The sequence below is a fragment of the Nothobranchius furzeri genome, chromosome 6 (genome assembly GCF_043380555.1).
Source record: "Nothobranchius furzeri strain GRZ-AD chromosome 6, NfurGRZ-RIMD1, whole genome shotgun sequence".
NCBI lineage: Eukaryota > Metazoa > Chordata > Actinopteri > Cyprinodontiformes > Nothobranchiidae > Nothobranchius > Nothobranchius furzeri.
Window position 1 is genome coordinate 56,953,229 of NC_091746.1, and position 16,273 is coordinate 56,969,501.

A 16,273-nucleotide genomic window follows, 5' to 3' on the forward strand; every position below is an offset into this window, starting at 1 on the left:
AGCTCTAAAATCCTTTTTGTGCTTATAAAAGCTTTACAAAGTTGCAAAGAGCAGATGATGACACTGCATCTGGACAGCCCTAGACTCCTCATTCCTTATCGAGATCACCACATTTGCATAATGCCTGCCTAGTAGCTTATTTGGCACACCTTAAACAAGGAAAAGCTCACACTTTCTTTGTTTCTGACCAATCAGCAAGCCATTTAGAGCCAACTAGGTATTTTAATACTGAGGCATCAAAGCAGGAATTCAGATAATTGATGTTCCGTATAAAAATAAAATACGAGAGAAAAAATGTGTTTTTGAGCTTTAATGCAAAAAGACTGTCATAACAAAAACCATCCGTCTGTTTGTGTGAGTGTTGTGCAGATTCTTTAAGGACACTGTGTTTGTCCCAGAGTGGGATTTACACATAAATATTCAGCACATAATCAAAGCAAGACTTCTATACTACAAACTAGCTCATGTGTGGGAAAAAAATTAATTTCAAGATGCTGCCTTAGGCTGATTTGTTGGTTTGTGTCTTCAAACTCAAATTCTTATTGCTATGGATTAGACTTAAGGCATCTTTAATTCTCAGTGGCCCTCCTTTTTCATCCTTATGAAGAGGAAATAAGGTATTCAGTTTGGGAAAGTTATAATTAATCTTGTTAGTCATGCCTAGTCATTACGAAAGAGGAGAGTCTAAAGGAAACACACAACCAGACACAGCTCTTCTAGTTCTTTACTTCAGTGCATCAATGGCCTGAGAGACTTGGACAAAGACGTCATCGACGGGCAGCTCAGAATCCACCTGTAGGGTCACAAGGAGAAAAAGTCAAGTTTCATGTTTCATCCAAACGTTGAATTTGGCCTCCTGGCGGCGTTTCTCAAACACGTACCTTCTTCACAATCCCCCGGCCCTCGTAAAAAGCGATAACTGGCTCGGTGGCTTTATAATACAAGTCCAGACGCTTCTTGATAGTCTCTTCGTTGTCGTCGGCCCGACCGCTAGTCTCACCACGTTTCAAGAGCCTCTTGACCATGGTTTCCGATCTGGCATCGACGTACAGCAGCAGGCATGGTTTGCCGATCTGGAATCAAAACATCGATTTAAGATTGTTGTTGCTGCAGAATTGAATTTTAAGGCAAGATCACACAAACACACCCACCTTCTTCTCAAACTCCTCTCCCTGCTTTACCTCACGAGGGTAGCCGTCAATAAGAAAGCCCTTGGAGACGTCAGCCTTTGCGATCATGGCTTCCTTAATCATGTCCAAGACTGTGTCCTGCAAACAGCCACCAAATATGCAAAACACCTCCATCATGGCGAGGTTTTTTTTTTTATCAAATCCTTACCAGAGGTACAAGCTCTCCCTTTTGCATGATGGCCTGGAGATGTTTGCCCCTGTCAGAGCCAGAGGCCACCTCAGCACGGAGCAGATCACCAGAAGACAAGTGAGTGTAGCCATACTTTGCAACTATCTTCTCACACTGGGTGCCTTTTCCAGACCCGGGTCCACCTAAAGAAATAAAGACAGCAGCTATGTGGTTGAATATTTTTGGTAAAGTCTGAAAGTAAGGAGGTCAGATCTTTAAACAGCCTCAGTTGGGAGAAATTAGATCTTAGCTCTAATGTAGCCGTTAGCTAGACAATAGTGTCTGGCTGACGGCTACACAGGAGTTCCGGTTACTGAGGGGTTTATTCTCTGATATTCAGCTTGTTGCATAAACACTATTTTAAAAACATTTGTGCAACCGTCATTTTTAAATTCATCCTTCACATTTGCTTCTCTGGTTTTGCTGGCCGGTAGTTGTAGCATTTCTGGTACTGAGTTTAAAATGTCCTTTTTGGGGGGGGGGGGGGGAATACGCATGTAACTGAAAATAACAGATGTAAAATGGTTTATAAACTAGGATAAAAACGTATTTTTTTTTCCAGCACTTGTTTTTTAAAGAAAGCAGAAACCTACTTCGTGTCTGGACCTGTTCAAGCTAGCATTAGCGTGTCCAGACAGAATGAATAAATTTCTCCAAACTGAAGCAGGTAAAACATTTATAATCAAGGAGCTTTACGGAAAACTATCTGGACCATTAAGACGGTGGACTCACCCACAACAAAGATGATCTTGGCATCTTTAATCTTGTCTGAAATGAACACGAGCAAAAAAAAAGGTTAGATAGAAAGTCTTTCTTCTAATAAAAGCACAGATTTCAATAACAAACCTATTTGTGAGTCAAATGTAGATGTGTTCTCCATATTTGTGCTTTTCTCAGTTTGTTGATGCAGCAGGCTCTTTTAATTTTGCTCAACAAAATCTGTTGACATGGCAACAGTTCCTTCCTAATATAACTGAAGGTTTAGATGCAATTAAAGACTAATTGAAAAACAAACAATTTTAAAAAGAAATTCAAAATGTGTGACAACATGTTTATACGAGTGTTCCATTGTAATACATAATTTGTGTTTTCATAATGATTTGATTTTATTATAAAATAATTAGAAATATTTTTTTGGGCATTCTCATAAAATACCAGAAGAGGGCAACAGAGTGTAATAATCTACAGCTGCTTGCTTCAGGCTGACTTAAATCTCATTATATCAATATTAACAAAACAAATGAACACGTTCACATTAATTAATTATCTGTAATAAAGCATTAATCATTTTACTGAAGAGCACATTTTTTAATTACCTGCCATTGTGTTGTGTCTGTAGAGGGTTTTCCTTCAACTAGAGAAAAGGAGAAAGAGAAAAGGGACATAACTGTAAAATAATCATAATGAAAATGAAATAAATGTAATGAAAAATTAATAAATTATTTTTCTATAAGAAAAATAAAAATTAGATGTTTTGGTGAATAGTTTAAAGGGTAGCACTTTTTATTCATTTTGTCATTTTGATGTTACAGAATCAAACCTCTTTTACTTGAAGGCAACTATTTTTATTAAGTTTACTTTATGTAAAATTACTTTATAATACTTAAAAAGTATTTAAACAATGACAGAATTCAGTGTGTGTGTGTGTGTGTGTGTGTGTGTGTGTGTGTGTGTGTGTGTGTGTGTGTGTGTGTGTGTGTGTGTGTGTGTGTGTGTGTGTGTGTGTGTGTGCTACTTGCAGCAAAAATACAAACTAACACTGCATCTCCATTTTTTGCCGTAACTGATATTTTTTGAATAAGATCATTGTGATAGATTATGTGACTGACAAAAACGATTCTCCTTTTTTATTTCCTAACTGTTTATTTGCTGCTGCTCTTTTAGTTAACCTGCAGCAACTTGAGGCCTTTATGTGACAGTAGGCAGAGGGCTATTAATTTGGTATAAATGTCTGAAGAAGGCAAAGGCCCAGTAGTTTCCCCTGACTCTTTCTTCTAGCGGACACAGTGACAGATAACAGAAAAAAGACGATGAGTTGAATGTGTTGACAGTTATCTTCGTGTAGCAGCTTGCTTGTGTCACATGCTGCAAGTTGAAAATCCATTTGAAGAAGCTACAATAGTTGCTGTCATTTACTTTTTTTGGGATGGTGTGGGGGGGGGGGATTGGGGGGGGGGTATCTTGTAACATGAGCATGCAGCTGCAGGCCAGTTTTAGTTTAAAGTCGGTTTTCCTACTTTTATGTGGATTAGTTATGTATTTCAAATGTGGTTCATTCATTTAGTCAGAACATTAGCAGTGGTTTCTAGCCCCAGCCAGCATGCACAGGTGGGCCTCATATGGATGTAAACCCTGATTTATACTTCTCAGTGAGCTCCACAACAGAGAGACACACATGAAGTGTCAGAAAGGATCTCACATGCGAGTTTCACACAAGCGTTGCAAAGCAATTCCCTGCCAGGACAACAGAAGGCGTGGTGCTTAGCTGTGGTATCCTGCCACCATAACACTCATGTATCTGGTCCACGATAGTATATTTACTGTGTTTATATATTTAATTTCATTCTCCTACGCTTCTTCATGCGGTCACCACCTCTAAACCCACATTTTTCGTCATTTCTGTCCACGTTTGCTCCATATCTTGTACTCCTTCAGTCACGGGTGAATAAGAATTCATATTTTCAGACTTTTTCCACAATGTGTTCTTCAATCTGTTCTGGGTCTGCCGCAAAATATCTTTTTACTTTTTGATGGGGCAACGGCAATGCTGGTGACAAATTTACAGGAAGCTGCATCGTGACCAATCACACGCTAGCAGTCTCCATCACTTTCGATGGATGTTTATGTCTCCGTCACCCAGTGACCAATCGCAAGGGTGTCCTCTAGTGACTGGTAGATGTAAACATAAACCCAGTGTCGTGCCCGACAAAATAACATTTTGGTTATTTATTTTTTTAAATATAGCTTTTAAAGGAAAAACTGTATTCTGCACACCTCTAAATGTCCCCCAGAGGTATTATTTTTTTTAAATGTAGTTTTTTTATTATAATGTTCCATATTCCAACTTTAATGGGCAAAATATGGATGTCAGCAGGGTTTGTCCACAGTTTCCATGATGGCCCCACAGAGATTTGCCCTCATAGATGTTAATGAGCCCAGGTATGGGTCAAACCACCTGGGTACCTCGGAAAACCCACATAGGGCCTGCTGAAACCAATGAGGGCAAAAGTCTATAAGGGGCCCAACTATGCATGCTGGTTGGGTGTAAGAATGAATGCCTTGCAAACAGGGCTGGACTGGGACAAAAATTCAGCCCGGGCATTTTGATTGGAGACCGGCCCATCACCTGGTTTTTTTGGAAAAGACATTAAGCCTTACGCTGTTTCTGACACACACCAACGTACACTTTCTTATTGGTAATATTTATGTATCAATCTAATAAACGTAAACCTACACCATCCTTCCTATCCTGGTATTCTAAAAAAGTAGGGTTGGGGGTAAATGATTATTTTTGAAATGATTATTCTTACGATTCTTTTATCGAATAGTTGACTATTCTAATGACTATTTAGATGATTAATCTAGCGATTATTTTTTTATTGCACAATTAATAAAAACCAAAAAATCTTAAATAAATTCCTCCAAAAAATTGATAAGTTGTTACTGTAAGAGAATAAACACTACAGGCCTTCCATTTTGTATTACACTGCTTTTATTGTGTTGCGGTTGTTTATGTTCTGGTGACGTGTAGAACTTGGGAGTGCAGGCTGCTGCCTGAGAGGTGGTTGGAGACGGAGTGTCTCCATGCTGCTTTGATTTGGTCACTTATGTGCATGAGGCAAGTGGTGTTACGACCCTTCCTGGGGAGTCAAGTGTAAAGGGTTAAATTTACCTAAATATTGCCTTATTTATTATCTCTTGATGTTATTAGTCCTTATTTCTGTGGTTAATTGACAATAGTTCCCTGAAATGTTTCTCCTATTTTAACTGTAAATCCTTAGCTGTTATATTTATAACAAGAAACAGATATTCGGACGGAAAATTTTCATGTTTATTCGAATATGATTGTGGAACACACCCAGCATCATAATAAATGAAGTAATATTTATGCCAATTTAAGCCTTTATGGGTGACCAGGACACTGTGATCAATTTTTGGCAAGGGAAATTATCATTTGTTGCCATTTTTGAGGTGTTTATGAATGTGGAAGACACCCAGCATCCTGTGATGGCACTAATAACATCAAGAGATAATAAATAAGGTAATATTTAGGTAAATTTAACCCTTTACAGGTGACCAGGACTCTGTGATCAATTTTTGGCAAGGGAAATGATCATTTGTTGCCATTTTTGAGGTGTTTATGAAGAGACCCAGCAACCTGTGATGGCACTAATAACATCAAGAGATAATAAATAAGGTAATATTTAGGTAAATGTAACCCTTTACAGGTGACCAGGACACTGTAATCAATTTTTGGCAAGGGAAATTATCTTTTTTTTTGTTTTGTTGCCATTTTTGGGGTGTTTTTGATGACACAGTAGGCAGTATGAGTACAGTAACATCAACAGATAATACATAAAACCCTTATTTGGTCAATTTTAGCCTCCATGAAAATCTGAGCGATTCAATCACTTTTTGGCAAGTAAAATGCCATTTTAGTTGTCTACAATTAAATCATCAATAAAGAATTTAAAGATATTTTGAGGCGTTTCTTATAGGTAAACGGGAGGGTGTAGTCTATTTGGCAAGTGACCAATCTTAATTCTATGTGCTGAAGTGCTTTTATCTTGTTACTTTTAAATAGAGCAATGTAATGTATAGATAGTAACCTACACAGTGTCATTGTAAAGCCAAAGCTTGATCATTTTAAATACTATTTTTCCAAGTAAAAATGTGCCCCAAACTAGTTAACTGTGGCTCCATGTCAAGTGGACTAAAGAAAGGAAGGGGAAAAAATTAAATCGCTGGAGAATTGTTTATTTACATTTATACAACGTTTACATTCAATACAGGGTGCCATTTTACATTATTTATTTTTTTAGTATCAAGGCTGTAACATAAAGAAAGCCAGTTCTTACCACAAACCATCTTTCAATCGCAAATATTGCAAAAAGGATTAATATATCCTCATTGTGAACGTTTAAGACATTTAGCAACACTTAAAACGACTTCCGAACTGGAAAAACTAACGTGGCAAGGTGGATAAACGACAGCCCGGGTTGTATTCGATCCCCAGACCTCTGGGGTGAGAGTCATACGCTCTAACCAGTCAGCCAAATGGACATCCCCTTGGCCAAATAGCCAGGGCGCAAGATCAATCAAGACATTGTGACAGGATGCTCACACTGCCACATCTTCCTCCCTCTTTCCACAAGCACGTCCTCGTGCTCCCGCGCAGGGTGCCACAAACACTGCCACACTAATATCCGCGATAAACATCTGTTTAAGTACCGGAAGAGGTTATCTTTGCTTTCTGAATGTCCATATTGCTAGATATGTTGAGTTTTAGGGCGAAATCCTGGGGAATTTTGTCTAGAAATGCAATTACCTAACCGTGCGCGATCCCGCGGTGGCTAATCATTTTTTGGCAGCGAAACGATTAATGGCACAACACCGGCTCGGGTTTCTCCTCCTCCTCCCTCTTTTCTTCTCTAACCTGTCGCTGGGCTGAGGCTCCATCACTTCCTAAATTGATCTTACTTGAACCTTCACTACCAAACAACTGTGAGATTTTAACACATGTGCCAGCATCAGCCTGAAGGGCCAGTTTCTTTTTTAGTCGAATTTTCTCCGCTCCTCCTTTCCGTTTTTTGTTCTCCATTTTGTAAAGCTCGTCTGTCTGTTTACTGAGATTCACAAACAACTGGCGGGTGCATCAGACCTCTGGCTATTGGTCCAGCCCAGAGTGTATTATGACCAATTGGCCAATCCACCAACTTTTACGAGGCGTCGCGTGGGGCGGCGCGGACAAGTTGTCCGCAACAACTAGAGACTAGGGAAAAAAAAAAAAAAAAAAAAAAAAAAAAAACAGACACCGGCCCATAAAAGATGAAAGGGTCGGCCCAGCGGGCAGTTGCCCGCTATGCCCTATGGTCAGTCCAGCAGTGCTTGCAAATCAGGGAGGGGGGGATCCGGTGCACCAGTTTCAGGAACTAGAAGTGAGCCAGATCACAGCTGAGCAGACGATGGCAGGATTTGGAGTCTTCGTTCTTGATATTTGGACATCTCGCCTCAGATTGGCTAACAATCAAAATGGCTGCCGAGGAGCTGACACAAAGCTTGATAGGTCCTGTGTGTTTGCTGCAAAAGTCATCTAAAAAACTTAAAGGACCCTGGATTGTACTGTCAAAGTCCTGCTTTTTAAAAATCCTCAACCTGCCCCCTTGACCCTCTCCCGACACAACTTTTAAAATCAAATAGTACAGTCGTCAGTCCATTAATCACTACAATTATAAACCAGTCATTACATTCAGGCCAGGTTCCCTCAGCCCTCAAAACCGCAATAATTCGTCCCCGTTTGAAAAAGCCCTCTCTAAACGCTGCTATCTTGTCCCATTACAGACCCATCTCTAACATACCGTTCTTAGCTAAAATACTGGAAAAAAACTGTAGCACACCAACTCTAAAATCATCTCAATACTCATAATCTGCATGAAAAAATCCAGTCCAGTTTCTGTTCAGCCCACAGCACAGAAACAGCCCTGGTCCGTGTCATGAATGATTTACTTCTAACTGCGGATCAGGGCTCACCATCTCTTCTCCTCCTACTGGATCTGTCAGTGGCGTTTGACACTGTGGACCATACCATCTTACTAAATCAACTCCAGACTGTGGTTGGCCTTTCGGGAACCACACTTCATTGGTTCCAGGAGTACCTTACAGGCAGAGGGGAATTTGTAGCTTTAGGACAATGTCAGTCATTCCCCCACACTGTAAATTGTGGAGTACCACAGGGGTCAGTTCTTGGGCCAACCCTTTTCTCCATCTACATGCTTCCACTTGGACAAATTTTCTATAAATACAATATATCGTTTCACTGTTATGCCGTCGACACTCAGTTATACATGAAAATGGACTCCACTACACCTAAAACTCTTCCATCTGTACTTCAGGTCTGCCTGGAGGAGATGAGGGCGTGGATGGCCGCAAATTTTCTTCAACTTAACAGTAATAAAACTGAAGCTATCATTATCGGCACTACACATCAAACACAGCCTCTCTCCCTTAGCAGTATTTCCATTTTCGGTCATGACATTCCCCTTTCCTCTACTGTAACAAATCTTGGTATCAGACTAGATTCAAATCTTACATTTGACACCCACATCCGCCACCTCTGCAAGGTGTCTTTTCTCCACCTCAAAAACATTGCTATACTCCGTCCCTCTCTTTCCCAGCCAGATGCAGAGAAGCTGGTCCATGCATTTTATCTCCTCCAGGTTGGACTATTGCAATGCCCTCCTCGTTGGGGCCCCCGGCAAGAGCATACAAAAGCTCCAGCACATCCAGAACTCAGCTGCCCGGGTCCTGATGAGGAGACACAAACACGATCATAACACTCCAGTTCTGAGATCACTTCATTGGCTGCCCATCCAATATCGAGTTCAGTACAAAATTGGCCTTCTTACTCACCAGTGCATCCATGGAACTGCTCCTGCCTATCTGAGCGAACTTCTCATCACACACCCTGCCACAAGATCCCTCCGCTCTACCACCTCTTCACACCGCCTACACCAACCACTGACTAAACTCTCCACTATGGGAGACAGGTCCTTCAAGGCAGTGGCCCCTCAATTTTGGAATTCTCTCCCAGAGTTTCTAAGGGCCACACAATATGTGGAGCTTATCAAAAAAGGCCTCAAGACCTTTTTGTTTAATAAGGCTTTCTAGTGCACGACGACCTATTGAGTGTTTTACTTTACTGTGTTGTTTTTACTTATTGTTTGCATCTACTGTAATGACTTTTTAGATGGGTCTTATCTACTTCTGGGGACGTTTTAGATGGGTTTTATGTACTTCTGGGGACTGTTTATTTTCCATACTTGATAGTATCCTGAAATTTTAACTGTGTTTTTAACTAGCTGTGTAACTTATACCTGTCCCCTATACTCTGTAGCACTTTGAGATTACTTCTGTAATGTAAAGCGCATTATAAATAAAATGTATTATTATGAACATCGATGTGGCTCTACCACTGACTTTGTTTGCTTTGCATTGTTGATGTTTTATTTCCACAAATACCTCAAACCTGAAAGAGTTCTGCTGTGTGGTGGAGTTGCTAATGCTAATGGTTAGCTTCTACTAGATGAGACGTTCTCTGCTGTTTCCTGGATGCTAAAAAAACAGCCTTCCCCATCGCCAGTCAAGATGAGGGAGTCTGTGAATGTTAAAGGTGTAGTTTACTTGTTTATTCAATACATTTGCAGTGTTATCTAGTGTAAATCAATGCCTTATGAGTCATTTAAAAAAAGCTATGACGCTCCTGTTCTGAGATGTACAAGTCTGCTGGTGCAGATGTGAGCTGAAAACAGCATGATTGCTCATTATTATTAATTACATGCACACACCTCACTTTTTTCATCCATGTTGCAATGTCACTATCACCAAGAAACTCTCCATTCTCTCTCACCGCTGCAATAAAACCTTCCAGTGGGTGGGTGGGTGCCAAGATTGGTGAGTACATGAGTGCAAATTCACAGTGTGACATAAATATGTGAGAATTTTCAAATCCTATCATTTCACAGTTCATTTTCTATCAGATGCTAAGGCAGGAGATAGGTGTGGGAAACTATTTTCATGTTCAGCCTGCATGAAAAACTCAAAGTGATCAATTATAATAACAAGTAATAATTAAAAAATGTTTTTTCAGTGTACCACACATTTAAGCAACATTCACCACCATTTTCACTAACTTCATTTTTGCAATTAATCATTAATTAATGGCAAGCTGAGCAAAAATCTGCAAAGGGGTGAAATTTTGAAGGAAAAGAGCAAAATGTGAATATTTAAGCTAATGAAACTAGACAATGTGAAATCAGAAAAACAGAACTTTGAAAATGTTTTATTGTATTTTTTCATTTCACCCCGGAGGAGGTGGTTCCGTCTCAGGTGTCCAGTTTTATGTCTGCACACATTAACCCCGCGGTCAGAGTAAATGTCACTTGAAGGCTGTTATCTGAGTCAGCACGGAGCCTCTTTGGGAATCCTACTCTGGCCTATTATGGTGCCATCTCCTGGGTCCAACGCCTCTTTGGCATTTTAGACCCGTCTAATGGGTTTGTTGTGCAAAACAGATGTGGCAAAGATTTAATCACATTTTTAGAAGTGAGCTGACATGCAACATGATGATGTTTTATGGGGTTTTGTCCTAAAATGCATGAATATTTAACTAATGTGTTTAATGTAAGGTATCCTGGGATGCCTGGACTACCCAGTGCTTCCATCCTAACGTCAGACCCACCCACATGTCTTGATGATTTCTGACATGCAGTCCTGCTAAAAAAAGCCTCAGCGAATCTGCAGCTGTTAAGGTATATTGTGTCAACCATTCAAAAGGCACATGGAGTCCAAGCCCTCATTAGCTGCTTTTGGAGCTGCAGCAGAAAACAAAGTTCTGAATGCTGCATTCACTCTGTGCACAAATTACTCAGAACTTTCTGCAATTTAATTAGGAGTACTGGCCCTTTAAGGGAGAACCGGGGACCCTTTTGACGTCAGAGGACTTGGAGATATTCCACGATGTTTGTGAAAGGATGGAGCATGACAAATCTTGTTGATCTGTCTCTGCTGCTGCTGCTGTGTATGTGATTGGACTGGAAAGTGGTCTCATCACTGTGCTGCAAACACCAATCGATAGCACTCAGACTGTAATCAGCTGTTAATGACCTTTGTGGGGGCTTAGAGGCATAATGGTGGAGTTAAAGAGCCACACACACTTGTATGAATGTGACCTTTCTGGCTGCAGGTTTGGGAAACAAAGGTCTTGGAGAAACATGTCAGACCACATTCTATGACAAGTTGAGACAAAATGATGAGATTATAAAACAAACCTCATGCAATCCCTGCATCTGTGAATGAAACAGAGCCACATGCCTGCACATCACACAGATAAACCAAAGTCTGCAGAGACCAGATGACAGTTACAGCCTGTTATTCCATCTTTCCATCCTTCTATCTGTTTTAACAGCCCTGCCCACTCGCCCAGCCTACAGTGCCTCGCTCTGACATCCCTCTCGTTCGTCACCAACCCAGTCACAGACATTCCTGCCCTTCTTCTATTGAGCCTTTGTCCTCTGTACTGACCTCTCTTTTCCGCGCTGTGGCTTTAGATCCCAGTGAAAGAGGGCTAACCGTCCCTGGATCCCCGTGAGTGTGTGTGTGAGAGAGAGAGAGAGGGAGAGCGTCTCCACGGTTCCTGCTGCACAGCAGCCCTCCCGCCCCCATCCAATGCCTTTTTATAGCTCAGCTGAGCCTGATCATCTTGCATTGCATTCTGGGTAAGAGGGAGGAAGAACATGCAAGGAAAGGGAGGGATACAAGTTTAAGGCAAGGCCACTTGGATAACTGCAGCTTTTTTATTTAGTGTTTTTTTAATCTTTATTTTGTGCTATGGGGAAAGGAAAGAGTCATTGAGAGTGTGTTTTTATGAGGAAGTTTGCTTCAAGAGGAAGAAGAACCTAAGTATTTAAATGTTCCGTTCCGGTTGGACTGAATTTTGAGCTCTAGAAATATTGTGAGAAGCATCGAAAGAGAAAGTAACCATCACATCGGGGTCCTTCTTAAATATTCAGTTTATTGATATAGCGCCAATTCATTAGTTGGCTCAAGGCACTTCAAGCAAACATTCCAATTGAACTCACTTATCAGTGTATTGAATTGAGTTCATTGTTCCAATTAGTTTAATTTTTTCCAACTAAAGAAACTCAAGAGATTGCACTGAGTCACTGACTTGTGACCTGCAAACCAAGCAAGCATGTAGCGACAGTGGGGAGGAAAATGCCCCCCTTTAATAGGGAGAAACCTCCAGCAGACATCTATCTACAGTGATAACTCTGACCGTATTTGCACAGCTGAAAGAACAGCTGCTTGTGTGTTTTCCATTCTTACTCCATCTTGGTTACACACCTGCAGCAACAGTTGGCCAACAACCAGTTAGTGCAGCCTTTTGTGCATTCTTCAGTCAAAAGAACTATTGGTAAATCCAGTCTCTAAAATGTTCTACATGACTGAATATGCCGTGTCCCTCTGATGGACCTTTAGTGTTTCTAGAACCTAAAGAGGAAGTGGTTCGTAAAGAAAAAAAACCTACAACCTTGTTCAAATGGACATCTGAAACATTTTATTAAAAGCATGAGGCAACAGATTCATGTCCTCAAAAGGGAACATAAATAAAAAATATATTTATATGTACAAATTACGGCAAAGACAATTACAAGCATACCAGATACTTTCTATGAATGTTAATTTACAAAATGAAAATGAAAGACGAAAAGGAGACAGATTACCTGCAGCTCCCAATGATTACCAAGGAGATGAATGTGGTTCACGATTTCAACGTACCGAGTGTTTTTAACCTCGAGATACAACCATGAGGTGTGAACTAGTTATAAAGAATAAAAGAAGCCTCAAGGTAAGGTCAAAGTTATGGATTACCATCAAACAGATGCTCTGTTGCTGGTTTTATTTATCAGTACCTCTCCTGCTTAGATCTGGTTTTAAAGAAGCACCTTAAACTGTAAAGAACGTTCCTCGTGGTCAAGGTGCAACGTACCACAACACACCAGCTGTTCAGGGCTTTCAGTCTTTCCTCACCATATTATTATTATTATTACTCTTTATAGGAATGATTTAGAAACTTTAGAATGTGTTTCTGTGAAAGCCGTATGAACCTGTTGTTGACGGGTTTTTAAACAACCTCAGTTTAGAGAAACAAAGATCACCTTTAAAGTTTCACTGATTATGGTTTCGATGGCAGACGCTGAATTTCAATCTTTGTACAACTCTGACCTGCCAATAGTGATGTTGGCAGTTTTAGATTAATTTTTCAGAACTATGATAAAAATAAGACCATTTTACTTTGATTATCTTGAAAACTGTATGTTTGAAAAAACACAAGAAGATCTGTTTATTGTAAGCTTTAGTAAGAGTTTAGCAAGCGTGAACTCACAGACTGAAAGAATATCAGGATTTGGGATCGTCTGATCACCAACTAAGCCGATCATGCTAAATATTGGTCGATTTAGATACATGGGCACATTTCTGGCATTCTCTGTTAAACTGACTGAATTAGACCATGACCTTTTTTCGATGTGCTAACTGCTAGTCTAAATTGGATCAAGACCAAAACTGAATTCCTGCAATGTTTGAACTATTCTAATCCCAACAATTCTATAGCAGTCCATGTGGAGGATTTCTTTTTAATTATACTTTACATGGCTGTCAGTTTTTTATTGCAGCAGCTAGCTCTAGGACTTCCTGTGCAGCCTGGGAATTTTCCCGTTAAACAGATTGAATCTGTCTCGTGTGTCTTCCCAAATAACCATGTGCAGGATTGTTCTTTCTATAACCAAATGTTTATAAACTAGGTAATGCGTTGACTTATATGATCTATTTATGATGATAGCACACCACATTGATTTAAAGCCTACTCTTTCTAGCCATTAGCCTATCAATCTGCTCCAAATTATTTAAGTCAAACTAAGGTTGTTCAAACAGCTGCCCCTCTTTCCCACAGAACACACTTTTTAATGTCATAACTCTTTTAGTCTAAGTAATTCACAGATGTAATGACAGGCTTTGACCACAGAGAGGCAGTCTACTAACAACACAACCTGAATGTAAAGCATTACATTATGTAAAATATAAGGCATGTCTGCTCAAATGCTGTTAGCGGAACGTTTTCACTGTAAACTGCTGTTTGCTGGCAGATGCTCAGAGTATTATGATCAGCTGTTAATAAACATAAAACACTGTAAAAAATACTTTTTAAGCTTAAATTAGACCATAACCTTTTTTCCCATTTAAGCAGTTTGTATCATTTGCTTATTAATCTTTGCTTCTGACTATTTAAAAAGAATGACTGCATATAATAAAAACATGCTCATGAAACTTTATTTAAATCCCACTTAAACATTTTAAAAGAAAGAATCATGGTTATTAAATTTAAAGTAACCAAAGCTGTTTAACACTCCCAAAAGCCAAAAATATTAACACTGTTACTGCACAAGTAACACTCGTTAACGAGTGATAAACATTATGGCAGTTTAGAGAAATGTTTTTGAATTAATCTAAAATCAGCATTTATGATTTTAGAAAACGTAACTTTCACAGCTCACACTGCTGGCCGCTCCACCCCGAGCGTGTCCACCTGTGTCCTAAACCCATCCTGGGTCTGAAAAGCAACTCTCAGATTAAGGCATTAGATTGAGATTTTTCACTATAATTTAAATCTCTTTTCTTCCTTCCTACATCAGCCAGCCTCTGCTTTGCTTGATTTAAATATTCATACACAATAATCTCATTAAGTGACATTTAACGGGGCGCCATCTATTGCACAAGGAATTTGTCTCATTGATAATCTGGTTAGTTCACTCTTCAGTGCTGTCCTCGAGCACCGGCTCATCCTTCTTGCACAGTCAATGTGATAATTTTTTCTTTGACATGAAATTATGCAGCATTATTCACCAAGCTCTAGCTCAGGAAGCCACCAGGTGGCTCAGGGTCGGGTGACTGAGGGCTGGCCAGGTCTTCTGTGGGCAGCTGGACGCGCTGCTCGTCCATGCGTTTGGCCTGCACCCTCTGGATTAAACTGAAGAAGTCTTCATCAGGCACTGTAGGTGCATGAGGTCCTGCTTCTGGTGGGGAGCACCGCTGATCATCAATCCTCGAGGACTGGAATCAGAAAGATTGGTCCAATTAAAAAGAGGTTGCCTGATTATGGATTTTTATTGGTAATTTTTGGACATCTGATCAACCAAAGTGAAGCCACATTAAAAATTAGTCAAGTACTGCATTTTTTGAGGCCCAGTATTTCATTTGATCCTTCACATCTTTATCTTGTCCTTTTATAATTCGGACCAAGCAGCTTTATCTGATTTACACCAAACATTTTAATTTCTGTCTGTACAATTATCATCCTTCTCTGCTCTCATTTGCAACTAGCAGCTTTCCACCACACACACACCCATATACCCATTCATCCATTCTCTTCTGCTCATCCAGGGTCAGTAGCCTACACTTCCCTCTTCTCAACTATTTGGGCCAGCTCCTCCGGGGGAATCTCAAGGCTTTCCCTGGCCAGCCGAGAGACCGTTACGGAACGTTGATCCGTCAACAGTGTAAGGTAACCTGTGTGCTCCACAGAAACACAACTCAGCTGAAAAAGAGTGGTGTTGTTGGACTTTTTGCTCGGTTTTATGGCTTTTTGTCAGACTGGTCCAGGAAATGGCTGCAGGCAGTGAAGCAGAGGGCAGAACACCCCCTAGCCAATCAGCAGCCAGAGTCACAATGCCGGCCCGACACTTGCCAGATACCTCAACGGAGAGGGGAGTAAAATAGGGTAGAAAATACTGACCCCTGTTCATGGAAAAGGTGGTCGGGCCGAGTTGCATCAGTCCAAGTTACTCTGAGTAGTGCTCATGGAAAACTACCTACGGTCTCCCTTTAGGCCTCCTCCCAGTTAGACATGCCCGGAAAACCTCTCCAGGGAGGCATCCTAACCAGATGCCTGAGCCACCTCAACTGGCTCCTCTCGTTGTGGAGGAGCAGCGGATCTAGTCCCTCCCAGATGACCCAGTTCCTCACCCTATCTCTAAGGGAGAGCCCACACACATATAGATACACACACATGTAAATGTATCCTTCAGACTGACTGAGCTTCAGAAATGTTTCCAGAAGAACGGGAAGGTCTGGGTTATTA

At 40.5% G+C, this 16,273-nt stretch overlaps 2 protein-coding genes across 4 annotated transcripts in view; both read right to left on the reverse strand.

Annotated features, from left to right (window-relative positions):
- Positions 1 to 295: 295 nt before the first annotated feature.
- Positions 296 to 11,797, reverse strand: ak1 (adenylate kinase 1). 2 transcript variants are annotated; one of them, XM_015942805.3, is made up of 7 exons: positions 11,659 to 11,797; positions 2,676 to 2,713; positions 2,092 to 2,127; positions 1,339 to 1,502; positions 1,152 to 1,268; positions 882 to 1,073; positions 296 to 793 (listed from the first exon to the last, which is right to left on the reverse strand). In XM_015942805.3, exons 2-7 carry the CDS (start codon positions 2,680 to 2,682, stop codon positions 725 to 727), a joined length of 585 nt encoding a protein of 194 aa, XP_015798291.1. In that variant the 5' UTR covers positions 2,683 to 2,713; positions 11,659 to 11,797; the 3' UTR covers positions 296 to 724. The 2 variants fall into 2 exon arrangements, with proteins under 2 accessions (XP_015798291.1, XP_015798290.1); XM_015942804.3 differs by lacking the exons at positions 2,676 to 2,713; positions 11,659 to 11,797 and adding an exon at positions 2,206 to 2,327.
- A 3,024-nt stretch (positions 11,798 to 14,821) lies between these two features.
- The window catches only part of gpsm1b (G protein signaling modulator 1b), a 48,855-nt gene continuing 47,403 nt past the window's right edge, over positions 14,822 to 16,273 (reverse strand). For both annotated transcript variants that reach the window (XM_015942806.3, XM_054744402.2), the window contains exon 14: positions 14,822 to 15,246. In XM_015942806.3, coding sequence (XP_015798292.3) covers positions 15,046 to 15,246 — 201 coding nt within the window. In that variant the 3' untranslated portion in view covers positions 14,822 to 15,045. The remainder of the gene's footprint in view (positions 15,247 to 16,273) is intronic.